The sequence below is a fragment of the Penaeus japonicus genome, unplaced genomic scaffold (genome assembly GCF_977035675.1).
Source record: "Penaeus japonicus unplaced genomic scaffold, GWHDUDI00000001_assembly GWHDUDI00000008, whole genome shotgun sequence".
Lineage (NCBI taxonomy): Eukaryota > Metazoa > Arthropoda > Malacostraca > Decapoda > Penaeidae > Penaeus > Penaeus japonicus.
The window spans coordinates 35,466,245-35,483,744 of record NW_028234410.1 but is presented as its reverse complement, the minus strand read 5'-3'; the positions used below and the strand labels follow the sequence as shown (position 1 = coordinate 35,483,744).

Sequence of the window (17,500 nt, the reverse complement as noted above, 5' to 3'; positions counted from 1 at the left end):
ATCCTCTTAGGTGGATTTTTTAAAGGGTTTTGGATGGTGATGTGGATGTGAGGGTATGGACGTCTGTGCATTGCATATGGATCAGCCTCGGGGAAATATTTGGGGGGTGGTTTTTTGGTTGTTTGGGGTATTGCGAGGGATTTTTTTCCTATTTTCCTATTGTATGTGGTTTATTTTGATTGATATTATGATTCTGTTACAGCTGGTGCATGTGAGTTAACACTAGGAGTGTATTTTGATATGGGAATTAGATTAGTTTAACAGCTGGCTAGCTACATCACAAAGCTAACTATACATGTAATCTATCTCCTCAGGATTTTTTAATTTTTCGAAATGTAGGATTTTGATCAAAAGTTGATATTGGTCTGATCATCTCAAGGTGATAAATAAGGTAGATAAGGTAGAGATGAAAGCAGAAATTGAATTAAGAAATGCACAAGTCTGAACCAGCTTGGACTGGTCCTGTATTTGACGATAGACGGACAAAATCTACAGATCTACAGTTGTGGGTATCCTCTGAACATATACCAAAACTTACTGTGATCTATAATGGTCGGCTCAAAATCAGCAGTTATTCAGAACAGGACCGTGCAGAGATGTAGAGAAATATACAATGAAACAAAGGAACCGAGTGATGCTGTTATATGGATTGATCAGCGCAGGAGCACAATAATGTTGTCAGATATTAAATCAGACTCGAGCATTTTATCACCAAACAAGGAACCATTTGAAGCTTTGTTTTGGCAGTTTATGCATGTCGGAAGGTTGTTTGTCTTCGCCAGAGTACGTCATTGGGATCACCTGATTTACTGCAGGTGTATCAGTAACTTTTACCCTAGAATCTAAATCCGCTCTTGCTTGCATGTCCAACTATATTTTGATATATATTATCATACCTTTTGTTATGCTAAGAAGTAGGATAATGTATCTGAGGTTAGCCAGATCAGGTCAAAGGGCATATACTTTGTTCTTTTTTCTTTATTTCATTCTTTCTATTTTGATTTTGGTTTATGTATCTAAATCTATGCAAGAACTGACAATCAGTTTGCAATCCATTCTCTGAAGAACCATATTAAGAATGACTGGTTGATTAATATGGTTATCCAGCATTAAGTCTGATTGGTCTATATCCAAGATCTAAATTTAGTGCATATTATGCATGTGAAAGATATGTACAGAATAATTTTAGCATTAGCTTTTTCTTTATGTCTAATCTCATATTATTATTGTTTTTATGTTATTACTATTATCATTTGATTGATTAGTATGATTTTTATTTTTGTTGTTAGTATTATTATCATTATTATTGTTATTTTTCTTTGAAAAGGCAAAATTAGATAAGCAAGATTTATTATTTTGCAGTATCTTTGCTTATCTCATTCATCATTTTTGTTCTTATTTAATTTTAGAAATATATTAACCCATTTCAGATTTGATACTTTCTTGTCTGGTCCCCACGATAGGCATGAGTGCCACATGTATGGCGCACCAGTTGGGCTTTGTGTCTAAGCAAGGGAGCTTCACACGATATGTTGCGACATTTTACGTTCTCTTTCATGCACTCATTTTAATAATTGTCTTTTTTGTGTTCCCTATTTTTGTTTTTTTCTATATTTTGAGGCTTGTTTGTGCTGTCTGACAGGCTTTATCAATATCATAATAGACTAAAATTGTAGTAAAGGGTTCTTTTAACCCCACTGTGTTCTTAACCCATTGAGTACAGGTGTCATGACACACATTCCGGCACTGATTGTGTCTAAAAGGCGGGAGTCAATGTGTACATGACGCAACATTGGGATCTGCTCACAGTTGAAGCGTACAAACAGTCATATAGCATTATGGCTGTGACGGCACTAGCTCCAGAGCGACAGGGTTCCAAAGTCAGCCTAAAGCCGCATTTTATGATGGAGTTATGGGAAAATATTGTTTGGACCCTTTCCCTGTCCCTCTAATTTTTAGCTGGTGACGCTAGTGTCGTAGACGCCCGCCCTGACGACCAGTTAGGTCGTTAGGCGCACTGTCCGCAATGGGTTGATACTAGTGAGATAAAAGTAATACAGTTAAATATTACAGTTAAAAACAACTTTATTTTATTGTGTTCATGTACTTTTGTGAAAAACACAAAAGAAATAAGCATCCCCAATGAAAATAATATGAAGAGAACTGTTCATAAATAGTTATGAAGAAAATTAACAAATACTTAGCCTGCAGTTTTGATATGTTAGTCGCAATAGTATAGGAGTGCGTAATATATAGGCCATCAACAAAATTAAAGGCATATGCTTAATTTATTATCTGGTTATCATATACATGCTTTGTATATTTCATTCTTGTTAATTTCTGATTTTATGCCAGTCAACAATTTAAGCAATACTTTAATTTATGATCCTGGTGAGAATTTGCATATTTTTTGTTATGTAAAGAATTACTTGCATGCATGCAATCTGAAATATACAATTACTGTAATGTAAGTGGAAATATATAAACAATACTGTAAATTGATGTATGGCTGCAAGCACATTTAAAAAATGTGAGACAGGAAAATTACTTTATAGCTGAATATGGAATATTAACCCATTAATGACAGGGGATGTGTTTTTATGTCATACATGACGCAGGAGCTCTTGCCTGACGATGGTCATCAGGACGTTAGTGGATTCTGGATCACAGTGTTGTTTTATTGTACTATGAGTAATGAGGGAGTGATGTTGACAATTGCAGTCATAATTATTATAACTGCCGTAATATTAAGCAAAATGGATTTCAACTCTCATCCAAAACCTAGATGGCACCACTTTCTTCTAGCACCAGCAGGAGAGAGAGCCTTGAATGGCACCCATCTACGGTCTCTAGCAAGCACTATCTCTATAGAGCGATGGCACATAGCAAGTTGCCGACCTCTTGCTCTAAAGTACCACAGATGAAAGATGTGCAGGCTTCAATGTGCCCCTGTGCCAGTAGGGATGCCTTTTTTGTGGCGCTCACTATTAAAAGCACAAGTTTCCTTCCTCTTCCCTACCTCTTCATGTTATCTTCATTTTGGATGGTTATAAGTTTTGTATACATTAATGACAGCACACAAATACAAAAAAATAAAGTTGCATTTTGCCCTCCCCTGACACAGCAGTACTTCTATATCACATTGAGTATAAAGAAAAAAAATGAGTTGATATGGACCCTGAACTACAATTTTAGTAAACTGCTGAATTGATAGAGCCTGTGATATGACAGATGTAAGTATCTAAGAACAGTAAAACACCCACAAAAAACAAAACGCAAAAATGGCTCTAGCTCTACAATGAGTGACTAAAAGGGAGTGGGAAAAATCAAGGTATGTTGCTGAAGCAGCCTTGCTCAGAAATAAAACCCATCCTGGAGCCTGGGTTAGTAAATCTATCCCCCATCGGCAACAAGTTAATATTCCTCTAGAATTTATGAAAGAATTTGAAGTGAGAGGGGGAACTGTATATTAATATGAATGATTTGGGTGAATAGAGCCTTGATGTGACATAACTAATACAAATTAGTAAACCTAAAGTTGAAAGAGGGGAAAGTAAAATAGAAAATGCACTTAAAAGTTATCATATTCATCAATATGAAATCATTATCATGGTTTGTATTCCTCATCCTTCACATCCTCATCACCTGCCTGTCTTTCTCATTATCTCTAATAACTTGCACGGAGGTTGGAAGGATTTAAAAAAAAAAAAACGGTGCTATAATAACTTTGTCGACTCAAACTATACCCACTTTCCTGATGGTACCCTGTCTCTAGGGTCATTTGAATGTAATGAAATAAGTATATAACATGTATGGAGGAAAAAACTTTGCAGGTCTATGGGCATTCAGCATTATATTGCCAATACAAAGACTGATCCTCCAAGAGATTAATGATGCTGCCCACATTGATACCGACGCGATGCTGTTGGCTCTTGTCAGGGGCAAATTTATCTCATAATTTTCCTTGTCAGCTTCACACTCTGCCTGCCTATAGTGACTAGACATATTCAGAGTGAAGGATTTTCTGTCTTGGTAGACCAAGGGAATGCTTTGTGCAGTGAGCAAGTTTACAAACTAGATAACACCTTTTTGTGTTTCAATAGACTGTTAATGATGATGATATAAAGCACAAAAATAACCAGGTATATTGAGAAGTATCATGACAATTGTATTGATTAATGTAACTGCAGATGGTGGGTATGTAGTGTAATTAATATTTTATTTTATAATCTCCATGCTGTAAATCTTCATACTCTGTGTAAGTTCTTGCTATTATATATATATATATATATATATATATATATATATATATATATATATATATATATATATATATATATATATATATATATATATATATATATATATAATATACATACATACATACATACACATACATACATACATACACATAAGTATATATATATAAATATATGTGTGTGTGTTGTATAAATGTGTGTGTGTATATATATATATATATATATATATATATATATATTATATATATATATATATATATTATTATATATATATATATTATATGTTTATTATATTTGGTATATATATGTATATGTATGGATATATATAATATATATTATATATATATATATATTATATATATAATATATATATTATAATATATATATATATATATATATATATATATATATATATATATATATATATATATTTATATATGTATATATATACACACATATGTATGGATACGTATGTGTAGATATATATTTTTTCTTTTTTTCTTTTTTTTTCCTTTTCTTTTTTTCTAAGCTACCAGCTTTTATTGCAACACCAGGTGATCTTTTATCAGTGTGGTAGATATATGATTTATATTTGTCCTTCTTTACACTTCAGTTCCAATACTCTCCAGAACTACTATGTATTCTTATTTATCTTTGCTTTTCATGGGAAGGGGGTTGTTTTTCATACATTTACTTACAAATGTTTGTTGTTTTTCATACATTTACTTACAAATGTTTGTACGGAAGTTTATGTTAATATTTTTATATTTATATTTTCATATTTTTTTTTATTTTGACTAAGGAAATTATGTTGAACCTATACGTCCAGATTTATTTATTTATTTATTTATTTATATATATATATTTTTTTTTTTTTTTTTTTTCTTTTTTTTTTTTTAGATATTTCTCTGGTAAAACCATGCACAAGTTTTGAATAGCAGGATTAGTTATATTTATTCATATTTTAACCCTTCTCAGTCGTGGTTATACAACCTCTTTATGATGCACCATCGCTAAGGCTTGCTTGGTTCTCAGTTTAGAGGTCGGGCAAGAGCAGCACATTAATCCCGTGAGAGCATCGCCTTGTGCGGATTTTCCAAGCAAAGTGAGATCACATACTGTGGATTGTGCAATACATACAGTGCAACATATGGATCATTATTTCTTGATAGCTATTATTTCTGATGTATGTAACATGTTGATATGTGGCATGACAAGACGAGGAAAAGGTGGTTAGTCTGTAGGTAACTGCCATGTGATTAGTATTTAATCTTATATAATTACATGAAATTTGTGTATCCCCAAATTACAGTGTGTGTAATGTGTTTGATAAATTCATATAGGTAGTTTTAGTTCCATTTTTTATATTTGTTTTATTATTATTATTTAGGTTTTACTCAAGGGTTTTTGGTGATTTAATCTTATGTTGCTAAGGAGCATTGTTTAAGCTCTTAAAAGAGTTTGAAGGTCCTAAGAGATTAATTACATTGTGTTGAGAAAGGGAAAAATACAAACTTTGTATACATGTGTAGATACATCGATTGAGAGAGGCCTATGTCCTGTAATGGAGTGATACAGGCTGATATACATATGCTTATATGTATTTATATGTATTTATACAAATACATAAATTTATTTATTTATTTATTTATATATTTTGTTATTGACATTCATATACCTATGTAGATGATCTGATTATGATCATTTATGTAATCAGACTTTATCTGCCAAGCTTTGCATTTAGGGTCAGGTAGGTACAATATGCTCTAGAAGTACAAGCATTGAATATTCTAGCGATTAAGTGAGGTAGGCACAAAATTATAGCTTCACAAATGTCTTTTTTCATATTTTGATAATGTTCGAGATTTCATCACACTCAAAATAGGAGAAAGATTGACCGCAGGTGTTAGATGAGTAAGCGGAGTAGAGGGAAATCAAAGGGATAGTATAATGTAATGTATGCAGTTTTACTTAAGCTTTGTACTGCACCCAAATGAACGTCCTTTGTCCCACCTGAGATGACACTTGTTGCTTCTATCGCAGGATGACCAGGATCCCAAGGGTCCCTATATAAAACGCTGCTCTCCACCGAAAGACGAGGTGATAACTTATAAATGTAATGTTGCTTTCAGTTGGACTAGCCTTGATTTGAGTTTTTGATTTTTCCTGTTTACCATTGATTGTTCATGAATTATTTATTTATTTATATATTTTTTTTCTTCCCTATTTATCTGTATGTGATTTTGGCATTGCTTAAATATTCCTTGATCAAGCAAGTATATATTATATATATATATATATGTATATATATATATATATATATATATAATATATATAATATATAATATATGATATATATATAATATATGATGTATATATATTATATACATATATATTCTTATTGTTTGTTTGTTTGGAGGCAAAGCACAAGATATGGCTTGTACAGCACGACATGACTCACGTGTTGTCACTGATTGTGTTGGACTTTATTAATCGAATAACATTTATTTTTACTATTTTATTATTTTTTTCCTTACATAAAGGCTTATTTGTAAATGATATAAACATAGTTATTTTGCAAGAAAGTTTGCAGTTTTTGGTGATAGTATGACCTTGTTCTGTATTTCTTGATTGTTTCTCTTTGATTTTGTGTATTGGAAGATATTCCTTAATCATTGTTGATATTATTATTATGATCTTTATCATATATTTTTTTTATTATTATTATTTACTTTTTTACATTTTGCTCCATATACGAATGAAACACTTCTGTATGGAAATGAAAGTTTTAAAAACCCATGATAGTAAACCTGAAGGGATAGACGGCCAGATGGTCAGATCTGATAAATAGAGTTTAGCTGTGGTTCATGTGCCTTTTTGTTCCGTTATGGAAAGTGTGCATGCCCGTGTTGCTTTGTGGATGTTGTTCAATTCTCGTTGATTTGTTCCTGGTTATTCATTTTCTAGTTCCTTTTTTGTTTTTATGACTTTAGTTGTTTTTTTTTAAGTAAGAGTGAGAAAATTCTAAGGTATGCTTCTTTTTTTTTTCTTTCTTTCTTTTTTTTAATTTACATATTAAGGAATTTGAATTCTGCTTTTACATATATATATATATCAGTATGCAAATTTATAATTGTAAGGTATGTGTATATATTTAGGATGTGTTTTCGTGTGTTTAATTTCTTTCTCTAACAACTTCCTAAGAAAAGAATAATAAAAATTAATAAAAAAGTCTCAGTTTCAATGTCAGTGATATGAAGATTTTTAATTAAATTTCGAGATTGTTTTAGGCTATTTCTTGTGTGTTTATCTAAGTCTAGAGCTGTTGGCTTTTTTGTCCCCTAGCAACTCTAGTGCCTTAGAGGAATATTGTTCTATCTTGAGCAATATTGCACTCATTTTGATTCCTCTTTATTTCAGATTATATGCAAGTTTGCAAGGCAAGAGGGAAAATTATCATTTCATGTATTATATTCTCCCTCTACCTCCCTTCCTCTTTCCCTCTTTCCCTCTCTCCCTCTCTCTCTCTATCCCTCTATCCCTCTATCCCTCTCTCTCTTCCTCTCTCCTCCCTCCTTCCCTCCTTCCCTCCCTCCCTCCCTCCCTCCCTCCCTCCTTCCTCTCACCTCTCCTCCCTCCCTCCTCTTCCCCCTCCCCTTCTCCCTCTCCTCTCTCTCTTCCCTCTCTCTCTCTCCCTCTCTCCTCTCTCTCTCTCTCTCTCTCTCTCTCTCTCTCTCTCTCTCTCTCTCTCTCTCTCTCTCTCTCTCTCTCTCTCTCTCTCTCTCTCTCTCTCTCTCTCTCTCTCGCACACCTTCTGTTTGTTGGGTACTATCACCTTAAAGTTGATATTGACACTTTCACTAGGCAGATGTCCAACTTAAGACGTGACCAATAAAAAAGAGAAGAAAAAATCTGTGTTGCTTCTAAGTGTCTTTATTGTACTTTGTTAGAACAAGATTCAGAAATTATAGATATGCCAAGTGGCCATTGAATTGTTTTTACTCGCATGGAATATTTAAGTACAGGCTTAAAGGAATCGGCAATTAAATCACTGTGTGAAAGAAGAAGCATTGCTTTGCTTTTGAAACCGACTCCAAAATTATTAATGTTATGTTTTGCTTTATCAAGCAGTTTGCAATCACAAAAATTGACAATTGTAGTGTGACAACATAAACTCCAGAGAATATGAGTTTTCCCACTGAAAAATCATGATAAAGTAAAAAATGAAAATAAAATAAAATAAAATTCTACAATATGGGCAAGGAAATCATGTGAATTGAGAAATGTGAGCTTGTTTTCACAGGAGTTTCCAAGTGTGTAGGAAATTTGAATTTTGAGCCTTAATCAACTAAGCTTTTTATTATTTGTATTATGCATGTGTGATGGAAATATAAGTGTGATATTGACAGCATTAGTAAGTAATGGGTATTTACCTATATACAAGGGTAACTGTTCACAGTTGTCTAATATCGTTTTTTTTTTCTAGTCTAGTCTAAAAAGTGTGGTTTTTTTTGTTGTTTTTTTAGTGTTTTTTGTCTTTTTCTTTGTCCAGAAAAGCCAGTAAAGTCTTGGGAAGAAAATAAGTGAAAGTACTGCAGTACTCTGGTACATCTGTATTACCAATGCTTTTCTAAAGAGGATATGAGTTGTGGGTTAATGTACTGTGTATGTACCAGGACTTTGTTGCTGAATGAAGCAAGCAGGACTTATTTTGCATTTGGAGAGAAAGGATATTTTTCTTTGCATTATTATTTTTTTATGTATATATAATAATTTTTGTTTTTTCCCTTTACTGATTTTTGGGGATATGATCATTGAGAGTTGTAACATATAAGCAGAATATACGTGGAACAGATATTAGACAGTGATGGGGCAACTTTTATATAGTCTGTTCTGCATTACATAGACTTTTAAAGAATAAACAGCACTAAAAGTAGTTGCAAGCACTGAAAATCCTAGGATGTAGAGTAAATTTATCATGCATTGCTGATTATTCAGGAATGTTGAATAATCAGGTTTTATAGACCTATACACCTATGTGCACAGTTATATATATATTTGACACACACACACAAACAAAAACACAAACACAAACACAGAGAGAGACTTGACCATTGTTGAGCAGGACAACCTATCTGGTGAGGAAGTGGCCATGACAGAAACTAGGGGCATTAGTTGAGGGAATACAGTTGGATCCTCCCCACAGAAAAGAAATCTTTCACTTTGTATGTATCATTTCAGGATATTCCTCTCCCCGTAGAGGATAAGCCAGAAAAACAGGAATATGCCATTGCAACCTACTTGAAGAAGCATTGTCCGGTAAAGAGGACAAAGTTTCTGAATCACCAAGTAAACTACTTCTATGGTAGGTTTACCCTTTCATTTTGCCAAGGGAAATGTCTATACCTGATGGGGACTAGTGAAAGGGTATTTATTGATACAAGGTATGATATCAGTATTCCGGTTGGGTTTCCGGCGTTTGTCTCAAGTGGGTTGTGAAAATATGATGAGGGATGTTAGTGATGAACTGGACAAGATGATGATGATGATAAAGATAGGAACATTTCATTGAAGTAACATATTGATTGTAGCATTTATTAGTTCTTAAAATATATTTGATTGGCTTGTCTGAATAACATTGAGTCTGATTTTGGCGTCGCCTATTTTGGACTACCGTCAAAGAATTTCTATAGTTCTGTTGTTGAACGTTTTGGATGTGAATAGAATTTTTTACTATTCAGCAAACAAGGCCGTTGATGTTCTCCTGGATTCACCATGGGCCTCTGGCAAGGAAATTCTCTTTACGGACCGGGAGTCTGTCGTGGAATACTGCAACAAGTAAGATGTCCTCCTTGTGATTGTTGGGTATTGAATTAGATAAGGAAAGAATTAAGAAAGACCATTATGATATACTGAAAGTAACTCTTAGGATGAGATTTATGAAGAAATTGCTGAGCCAAGTTTATGCCGTAAGCTTACAACATTTGAGTATAGTTAAAGGCATAAAATGTTTAATTCTTTCACAAAAGATAACCTAATCAAATTTCATATTATATACTTTTCTGCATTTAGTTTACACTTCCCACTGTATTATCATTATTAATTGTAATCTTCAATTCCAGGCTCTTAAAACACAAGTTCTTCCACCGGGCTCGGAAGATTCCAATCACCGACAAGGACCTGAAACCAAAAGACTTGAAGAGGAAAAAGGAGAAGGAAAAGGAGGAGAAGGAGAAAAAGAAGAAAGAGGTTGTAAAGAAGAAGGCACCAGAAAAGGAAGAGGAGAAATCCAAGGAGGAGGAGTCGCAGGAAGAGGTCAGAAAGGAAGTGGAGGAAATCGCCGGCAAAACGGAAGACAATGAAGAGAAAGAAGACGAGAAGGAAAAGAAGAAGAAGAAGAAAAAGATCAAGCTCGACATGCATCTCGACCAAGTAAGTATTGTATTCGGCTAAAACCACCCACTCGTTAAATGGATTAAGCATCTGAGGAAAAGAAAAAGACAGAATTCAAAATTTATTCATGTGCCATTTTTTATCAACCGTTTTCCAAATATGTTATCACATCAGAACCTTAAACAAAACTTTTTTTTTTTCTCTCTCCCGCTCTCTCCAGGAATTTATAGACGGTGCAGATGCGTACGTTTGGATGTACGACCCAGTTCCGTTTTGGTATTATATTGCTGGTGGACTTATCCTCATTGGTGCAATTGCTGTGTGCCTCTTCCCCTTGTGGCCCCCAGGCGTGCGGTAAGAGGAGTTCTCATTGTTTTGAGATTGTGGAAGCTATTAGGATGACTTGTGTTATGGTCTTGATAGATGAAATGTGTTTGGTTTGTCTAGAATAGTTATGTTTGTAGTTACAGTTCATCATGTATTAACCCTCTATAAAGCTAAAGATCTAGATATATGTATAACAGTGTTTTATAAGGGATCCTCGTCGATTTTATTTATACCTCATTTAATTGTTATTTTATTTATTGCATATTTTTCATCCATATTTTGGAAAGAGTAAGTATATAAATAATTTTTAAAGGAAGCAGCTTTAGATTGAGTAAAGTTAACCACATCCTTTCTCATTTTTTGCCAACAGAAAGTGTGTTTACTACCTGAGTGTAGCGGCAGCAGGATTCTTGGGCGTGATCTTGGGCTTGGCTGTCATTCGGTTCATCGTCTTCGTCATCATCTGGGTCCTGAGCATGGGGTACCATCACCTGTGGCTCTTGCCCAACCTCACCGAGGACGTCGGGTTCTTCGCCTCGTTCTGGCCTCTGTACCATGTAAGTTTCTGTGCTTTTGTGGGAGCTTGATGTTTTGGGTCGAATAGAGTAGCAACCACTGTTCAGTTTATAGTTTGTCATGTTGAAGGTTAGAGTTTTAGTGTTTATGTTGTTAAGTTCAATGAGGCAAAAATTGATGTGGCATACACTGTTGTTGTTTTTTTATATTTTTTTTATTTATTATTATTATTATTATTATTATTATTATTATTATTATTATTATTATAATAGTGTAGCATCAGAGAAATTATTATTTGTTATGGATCCAACCAAATGCATCTCCCAGCTTGATGTAAGGGGAATTATGATTTTTGAGTTTTTTTCTAGGCATTAGAGAAATAAAAATATTTAATATATATTTTTCTGTGATTAGATTATCAAAGATTGTACTCTAACAACACATTCTTTTTAAAGAATTGTGGTACTTTTTAAAGATAATGATTTTTGTGCTACCTTTTTTCTATAAATTGAAATTAATTGTAGCATTCTTAATAGTGTTATTCATGATCAGTTTCTCTTTTTTCTTGATAATCATAATCTATATGCCATTCTGTTGGAAGTTTCCTGATTTCTTCTATGTTCTGTAGATAGCACTTGCTGGTCATAGTCCTTACACATCACAGACGTACCTTGCACTAACCAAACACAAAACACACTTAACACTGCACTATGCACTATTTTTTCCCCCTTGCATTTACAGTATGAGTATCGCGGTGACGGATATGAAAAGAAGAAGAAAAAGAAGAAAGCAAGCAAAGATGATGATGATCAGGATCAGGACGATTCAGGCAAAAAATCCGATGGTGATAACGGATTGGATAGTCCAGACACGGCCGCGGAGACCGATAAACCTGAGACAGACGTGGACAGGTGAGATCCCTCAAAAGTGTGACCTGTGTTCTGTATTGTCCTGCAGAAGCTCGTGTCCATCTATTACCCCCCCCCCCTTCCTTTTTATTTTTATTATTCTCTAATAAAATACCCAAGGAATATTAGTTTATGGAAAATTTGCTTAGTTTACTCCGTAGTTAGTGATTAGATCTATTAGGTCTATAATTGTATAAAATTTTGGCTCCTATCAGAATAGTTATTAAAGGACGTGAATCTTAAATTCCCTTTTTACAGAGATATTTTGCAGTCTTCATAGAGCAGGAAACCACATTACATAGGCTGCAGTTCTTGTAGACCACTATGGTGTTCAACATTTTTGTTTCTCATTTTTTTAACGGATGGATTGGAATTTGTGCTTCGTACAGTTGCACACTACTCATGATTTCTTGTAGTTTTATACTAACCTGTCTAACAAATAGATGTGTCATGGCACTTTCCTCCTTTTCAGGGTTCATAGTGAGGACCAGACTGCAGGAAGTGAAACAGATTCAGAGAATTCAAATTCGCAAGCATTTGAAATTATCGAAAAAGAAGACGTAGATGGTGCACACGAGACCGGCGACGAGAACGGGGAATCTAAAAAGGATAGTAATACAGAGGAAGGAGACGAAGAAAAAGATGTTTTAGCAGAAAACAGCAGTTGTTCATAAAGTTACTCTACTTACAATAGATTTCTGAAGTAATCGTTGGGGGAAAGCGATGCAGTAAAGCTTGGTTAGTGGCATGTACTATAATACATGAGATGATATACAAGGTATTCAGTGTGTCCTGAGGTTAATGAAAATTTGACATAATAAACTGAATGTATGTTGGTGTTCAGTATGGTTATTTATAGTGATCTAGCAAGATCTCTACATTTTTTTTGTTTTATAATCATTGAATGAGATCTTATCTTGGGAAGGCATTGTTTACCAATAATATATATCTATTTGAGTGAATCTCTTTGTTACCTTAGAGGTGCATAAGTGCAGATATATTTCAAATGTAAGATTGCAACTTATTTTTAAATAGATTAAAAGTTTATCTCATGATAAGCTCTCCCATGTGTAGGGCTTGTTAACATCTCAAAATTTTGCACTGTGCTAATGTGCTTCTGTGGTTGTGAAGGGGTTAATGATATGATTGTCAGAGACTTAAAATACTATTTTATATACCAGTTTGATAATTTAGCATTATTCTTATATGTTATTTTCTAAGCTTTCTTTCTGGTACACTTACAGTGCATAGAACTTCATCAGGCTTCCAGTCCTCGAAAAATCCCACAGTTCATTTTGGGCAGATTTTCATGTAACCAGGGATTTTTGTTAACTTATTGAATGTTACATGACTCTTTGTTTTGAATGGACATCCATAAACTAAGAGATAATAAAGATGCGGTTTGCACAAAATTGTTCAGATTCTTTCCTTTTTCTTCTCCATTTCTCTTCCCTACATTATTCGGTACGTGTTTTATCCTCCTGTGAGTTTTGTATGCAGTTATAGAATCTCACTATGTCGTCTTTTTTTGTAACTTGCCTCTTCCCCTCTGTGAAAATTACTTTGCATAAGGAACTTTGTTGTATCGTCTTCATTTGTATCTGAGTATGCCTTGAGAAGCAGTGGAGATATTTTGAAAATAATAAAAACACTTTTAAAAATCTAAATGAAGCCCTGGTTTAGATTTAGAAACGAGAGAGAGAAAAAAAAATCAATTTTGTATTTTGTTGGATTATTATTGGCAAGTTATTTTGTAGTTTGGTATCCACAAGGTAACTAGCATATCATGGGCTGCATCAAAGTTCTGCTGTGATACAGGGCATTCAAATGATGTAGGAGTTGGAAGTGCTGAGATCTTAACCTCACTCACTTTATCATTCTGTACCAAGAAGTAGGATGGGTATTATTTTGTAATTATTAAAATATGAGAATTGCAGTGTCTCCTTTTATTATCTATACACAAGGTTTTATGGTTTACTGAAATGATAGTTTTTTTTTATAGTCAACGTAAGAATAAGAATTTTTTAAAAGTAAAATGGCCATTGACCCAAAGGGAAAATATTGCTTACAAAAATAAGTAAGAAGAATGTATTTGCTTCCTGCTTATAAGTGTCTGAGAATAATGATATACACAAAATATATATATTCTTATCAAAATTATACAAATCTTTTAAAACCATATTATACTACAACTGCCTGCTTAAAATTTATTATTCTACATGATATTACACTACATGTCAGGTTTGTCCTCTTTATTTGGATTCATTTTTTGTACTAGATCCAGTGATTATGTATTGGAAGAAATACAGAAATTTATTTTTAACTATTAAAAGATTTTGTTCGAAGTTTAAAACTCGGTATATCCTAAAGCTATGAAGAATAAATTGGCTTTCACATTAGTATACTGGCCCTATTTTCTATTTTGACTTCATATAAATCATGTCCCACCCTAATTATAGTTGGGAAATTTTAATAATTATATCTTAGATTAAATTATCTATGTAAATGTAAATATAAAGCAAATTACACAACCAATGGTAAATTGTATAACATTTGATATACCTTTAAGACAATATTAGTGAGTAATTATGTAAAAGATGATTTGGTAACCTAACACAAAACTTAATATCTGATCCATTCCATATAGACATATTTTGGTAAACATTTTTTTAAACTAACCAGCTAAAGCCATTGCAAAAGAATCCCTTAAAAACTTACAATTTTTCTTCTTCCTTGAATTTATAGAAATATTTCATACCCTGACTTGGACATCAGACGCCTGCACACTCACCACGTTGGAGTTTGCTAAATACATCATGCAGCATTTTATTGCACAGCGCTGCATACGGATTCATTTGTACAAGCTGAAAAAAAAGGTTTTACCAATTTGTAATACCGCAGTTAAGGAATCGACTCACCTAGCACACAGATAACTAAAGTGATCAGTCCCGTTTTATGATAACCATTCAAACTCGGTGCTAAAGAACATTTATCATATATTCTTGCAGCATCTGTGGACTTTGTCAGCAGCTTCTGACATGAACGATTTGACTGGGAACCGTAATTCTTCCGTTAGTCTGAATATGCTGACTGATCTTAGGTTTAAAAGATACTCTGGTAGGTGGAAAATGCAAGAAGTTAAATCACCAGTAAAGGCCAACCCATGTCTTACCATCCTCATTAACAGAAAAAACAACTTTTCTTGTGATGATTTCATATAATTCATACTCATCTTTATAACATGCTGAATTACCTGAGCTTTGGCAAATTCCGAGCCAAGATTACTAGCTGCCTGGAAGTCCTCTCGCGCCAAGTCATCGTTGGCCTGAAGGCGATGAATCATGGCTCTCTGTGTGTATGCTTGGCAGGCAGCTCGACCCTTGCCTTTCGAGAGCTCTATTGCTGTGTTTAAATCTGCCATTGCCTCTGTTGATTTAGAGCATTAGTGGAATGGTGTACATGTGTGTGTTTGTGTGTTTCTGGCCTTGAGTGAAAATGGGCATAAAAATATAGATTTCTTTGTTTCTCTACCAACGCTTAAATATAATGGAATGGAAAGTAAAAGACTAAATACAGATCTGTAATGATAACTCAAGAATTTTTTTTACATACAAACCACTACGTATAAAGAATAAGAACAACAAAATAAGCTAGAAAGTGCTTATGCTCCATATTTTCCATTACAAGTTTTCTCGTGAATAAACGAACGAAACATTAAACTTTCTATATTCCTAAAAACAAGCATCATCTCAGCATAGCGTTAGCATCGGCCTAATAGAACAGTCCAGAGAGAGAGAGAGAGAGAGAGAGAGAGAGAGAGAGAGAGAGAGAGAGAGAGAGAGAGAGAGAGAGAGAGAGAGAGAGAGAGAGAGAGAGAGAGAGAGAGAGAGAGAGAGAGAGAGAGAGAGAGAGAGAGAGAGAGAGAGAGAGAGAGAGAGAGAGAGAGAGAGAGAGAGAGAGAGAGAGAGAGAGAGTGAGAGAGATACAGAGAGAGAGAGATTCTCTCATACCTTCCACTTTTCCCTGCAACCTAAGGGCTTGGGCACGGTTGTTGTACCCAGACGCTCTGGTTGGCATCATGTCGATAGCTCTGTTGAAATAGCCGAGGGCGCCCTCCACGTCTCCGGCTTCCGCTGCCTTCACCCCCAAGATCTCCTGCTCCTTCGCCTCTGCTGTGCTTGGCGATCCGTCATCGGCGTCTGGAACAGAAGACGATGAATCTCCATGACATCGGATGAGAAAACAGGGGATGCTTAGGTATCGATGGGTATTTGTCAGTAATTAAAGCAATTAGGTTCGTCAGATGTTCCATGCAAAAGAAGACATTTCGGATGGGAATCTCAAAAGAAAAGGGTGTGTTAATAAAGACGAAATCTAAGCGTATTCGAAATATTAAATCAAACCTCAAAATCCTAATGGAATATAGTTCCATGCAACAAAAAAGTCATAAATGATATACATATCAATAATATTAAGAATATACACGACATAAATTGTATATACATCATTAATAAGAACAAAATATACACGAATATGCGCATTCGCCACAATACATATTTGAAAGAGCCTAATCAACAGAAAAGAATAAGACCTGTATATAATACTAGCCAAAAAAATTGTTCCCGCGGTCCTTGGCAAGCGCCCAGTTCCCACGTCAGACAATCCCCACCACGCGAGTCCAACCCTTAAGCCCTAAACATTACGATGCCAACACATCATATTAAACATTGGCACAGTCTCAAGTTTAACATCGACTCTATAACCTTTTCCCGTCCCACGTGCGAGGCCAGTTGGTCCCACTCAGTGTATGAATGTAACAGTATTCTTTGAAATAAACACTTATCTGGTGACGATTAAATATATGTGATTTAGTATTGGTTGCGTGAGGCAGTCAGACAAATAGAGGGAGAAAGAAAGAGAGATGAAGGAGGGAAGTAAAATATATATAGAGAGAAAAGAGAACGAGAATAGAACAAAGACAAACAATACATGATAAACAAGAACTAACAAACCAGACACACGTAAAACCAAACCGGAGACATCGACAAGCCTACAATATGGCGAAGAAAGCAAATTTCCTCAAAATATAAAAAAATC

General features: G+C 34.3%; 2 protein-coding genes across 7 annotated transcripts in view; one reads left to right on the top strand and one right to left on the bottom strand.

The window, feature by feature from the left end:
* Positions 1 to 14,339, top strand: part of Trp1 (translocation protein 1) — a 15,224-nt gene extending 885 nt beyond the window's left edge. For 2 of the 5 annotated variants that reach the window (XM_043020512.2, XM_043020513.2), the window contains exons 2-9: positions 6,303 to 6,359; positions 9,501 to 9,624; positions 10,001 to 10,097; positions 10,382 to 10,691; positions 10,873 to 11,006; positions 11,350 to 11,536; positions 12,237 to 12,406; positions 12,876 to 14,339. In XM_043020512.2, coding sequence (XP_042876446.2) covers positions 6,303 to 6,359; positions 9,501 to 9,624; positions 10,001 to 10,097; positions 10,382 to 10,691; positions 10,873 to 11,006; positions 11,350 to 11,536; positions 12,237 to 12,406; positions 12,876 to 13,077 — 1,281 coding nt within the window. In that variant the 3' untranslated portion in view covers positions 13,078 to 14,339. Of the gene's footprint in view, positions 1 to 3,209; positions 3,234 to 6,302; positions 6,360 to 9,500; positions 9,625 to 10,000; positions 10,098 to 10,381; positions 10,692 to 10,872; positions 11,007 to 11,349; positions 11,537 to 12,236; positions 12,407 to 12,875 lie in introns of those variants that run through there. The other 3 variants (XM_043020511.2, XM_043020514.2, XM_086539337.1) reach the window with 2 other exon arrangements.
* Positions 14,335 to 17,500, bottom strand: part of LOC122256057 (tetratricopeptide repeat protein 36 homolog) — a 4,497-nt gene continuing 1,331 nt past the window's right edge. For both annotated transcript variants that reach the window (XM_043020518.2, XM_043020519.2), the window contains exons 3-5: positions 16,414 to 16,602; positions 15,657 to 15,829; positions 14,335 to 15,267 (exon numbers count right to left, since the gene is read on the bottom strand). In XM_043020518.2, the coding sequence (XP_042876452.1) occupies positions 15,175 to 15,267; positions 15,657 to 15,829; positions 16,414 to 16,602 (455 nt within the window). In that variant the 3' untranslated portion in view covers positions 14,335 to 15,174. The remainder of the gene's footprint in view (positions 15,268 to 15,656; positions 15,830 to 16,413; positions 16,603 to 17,500) is intronic.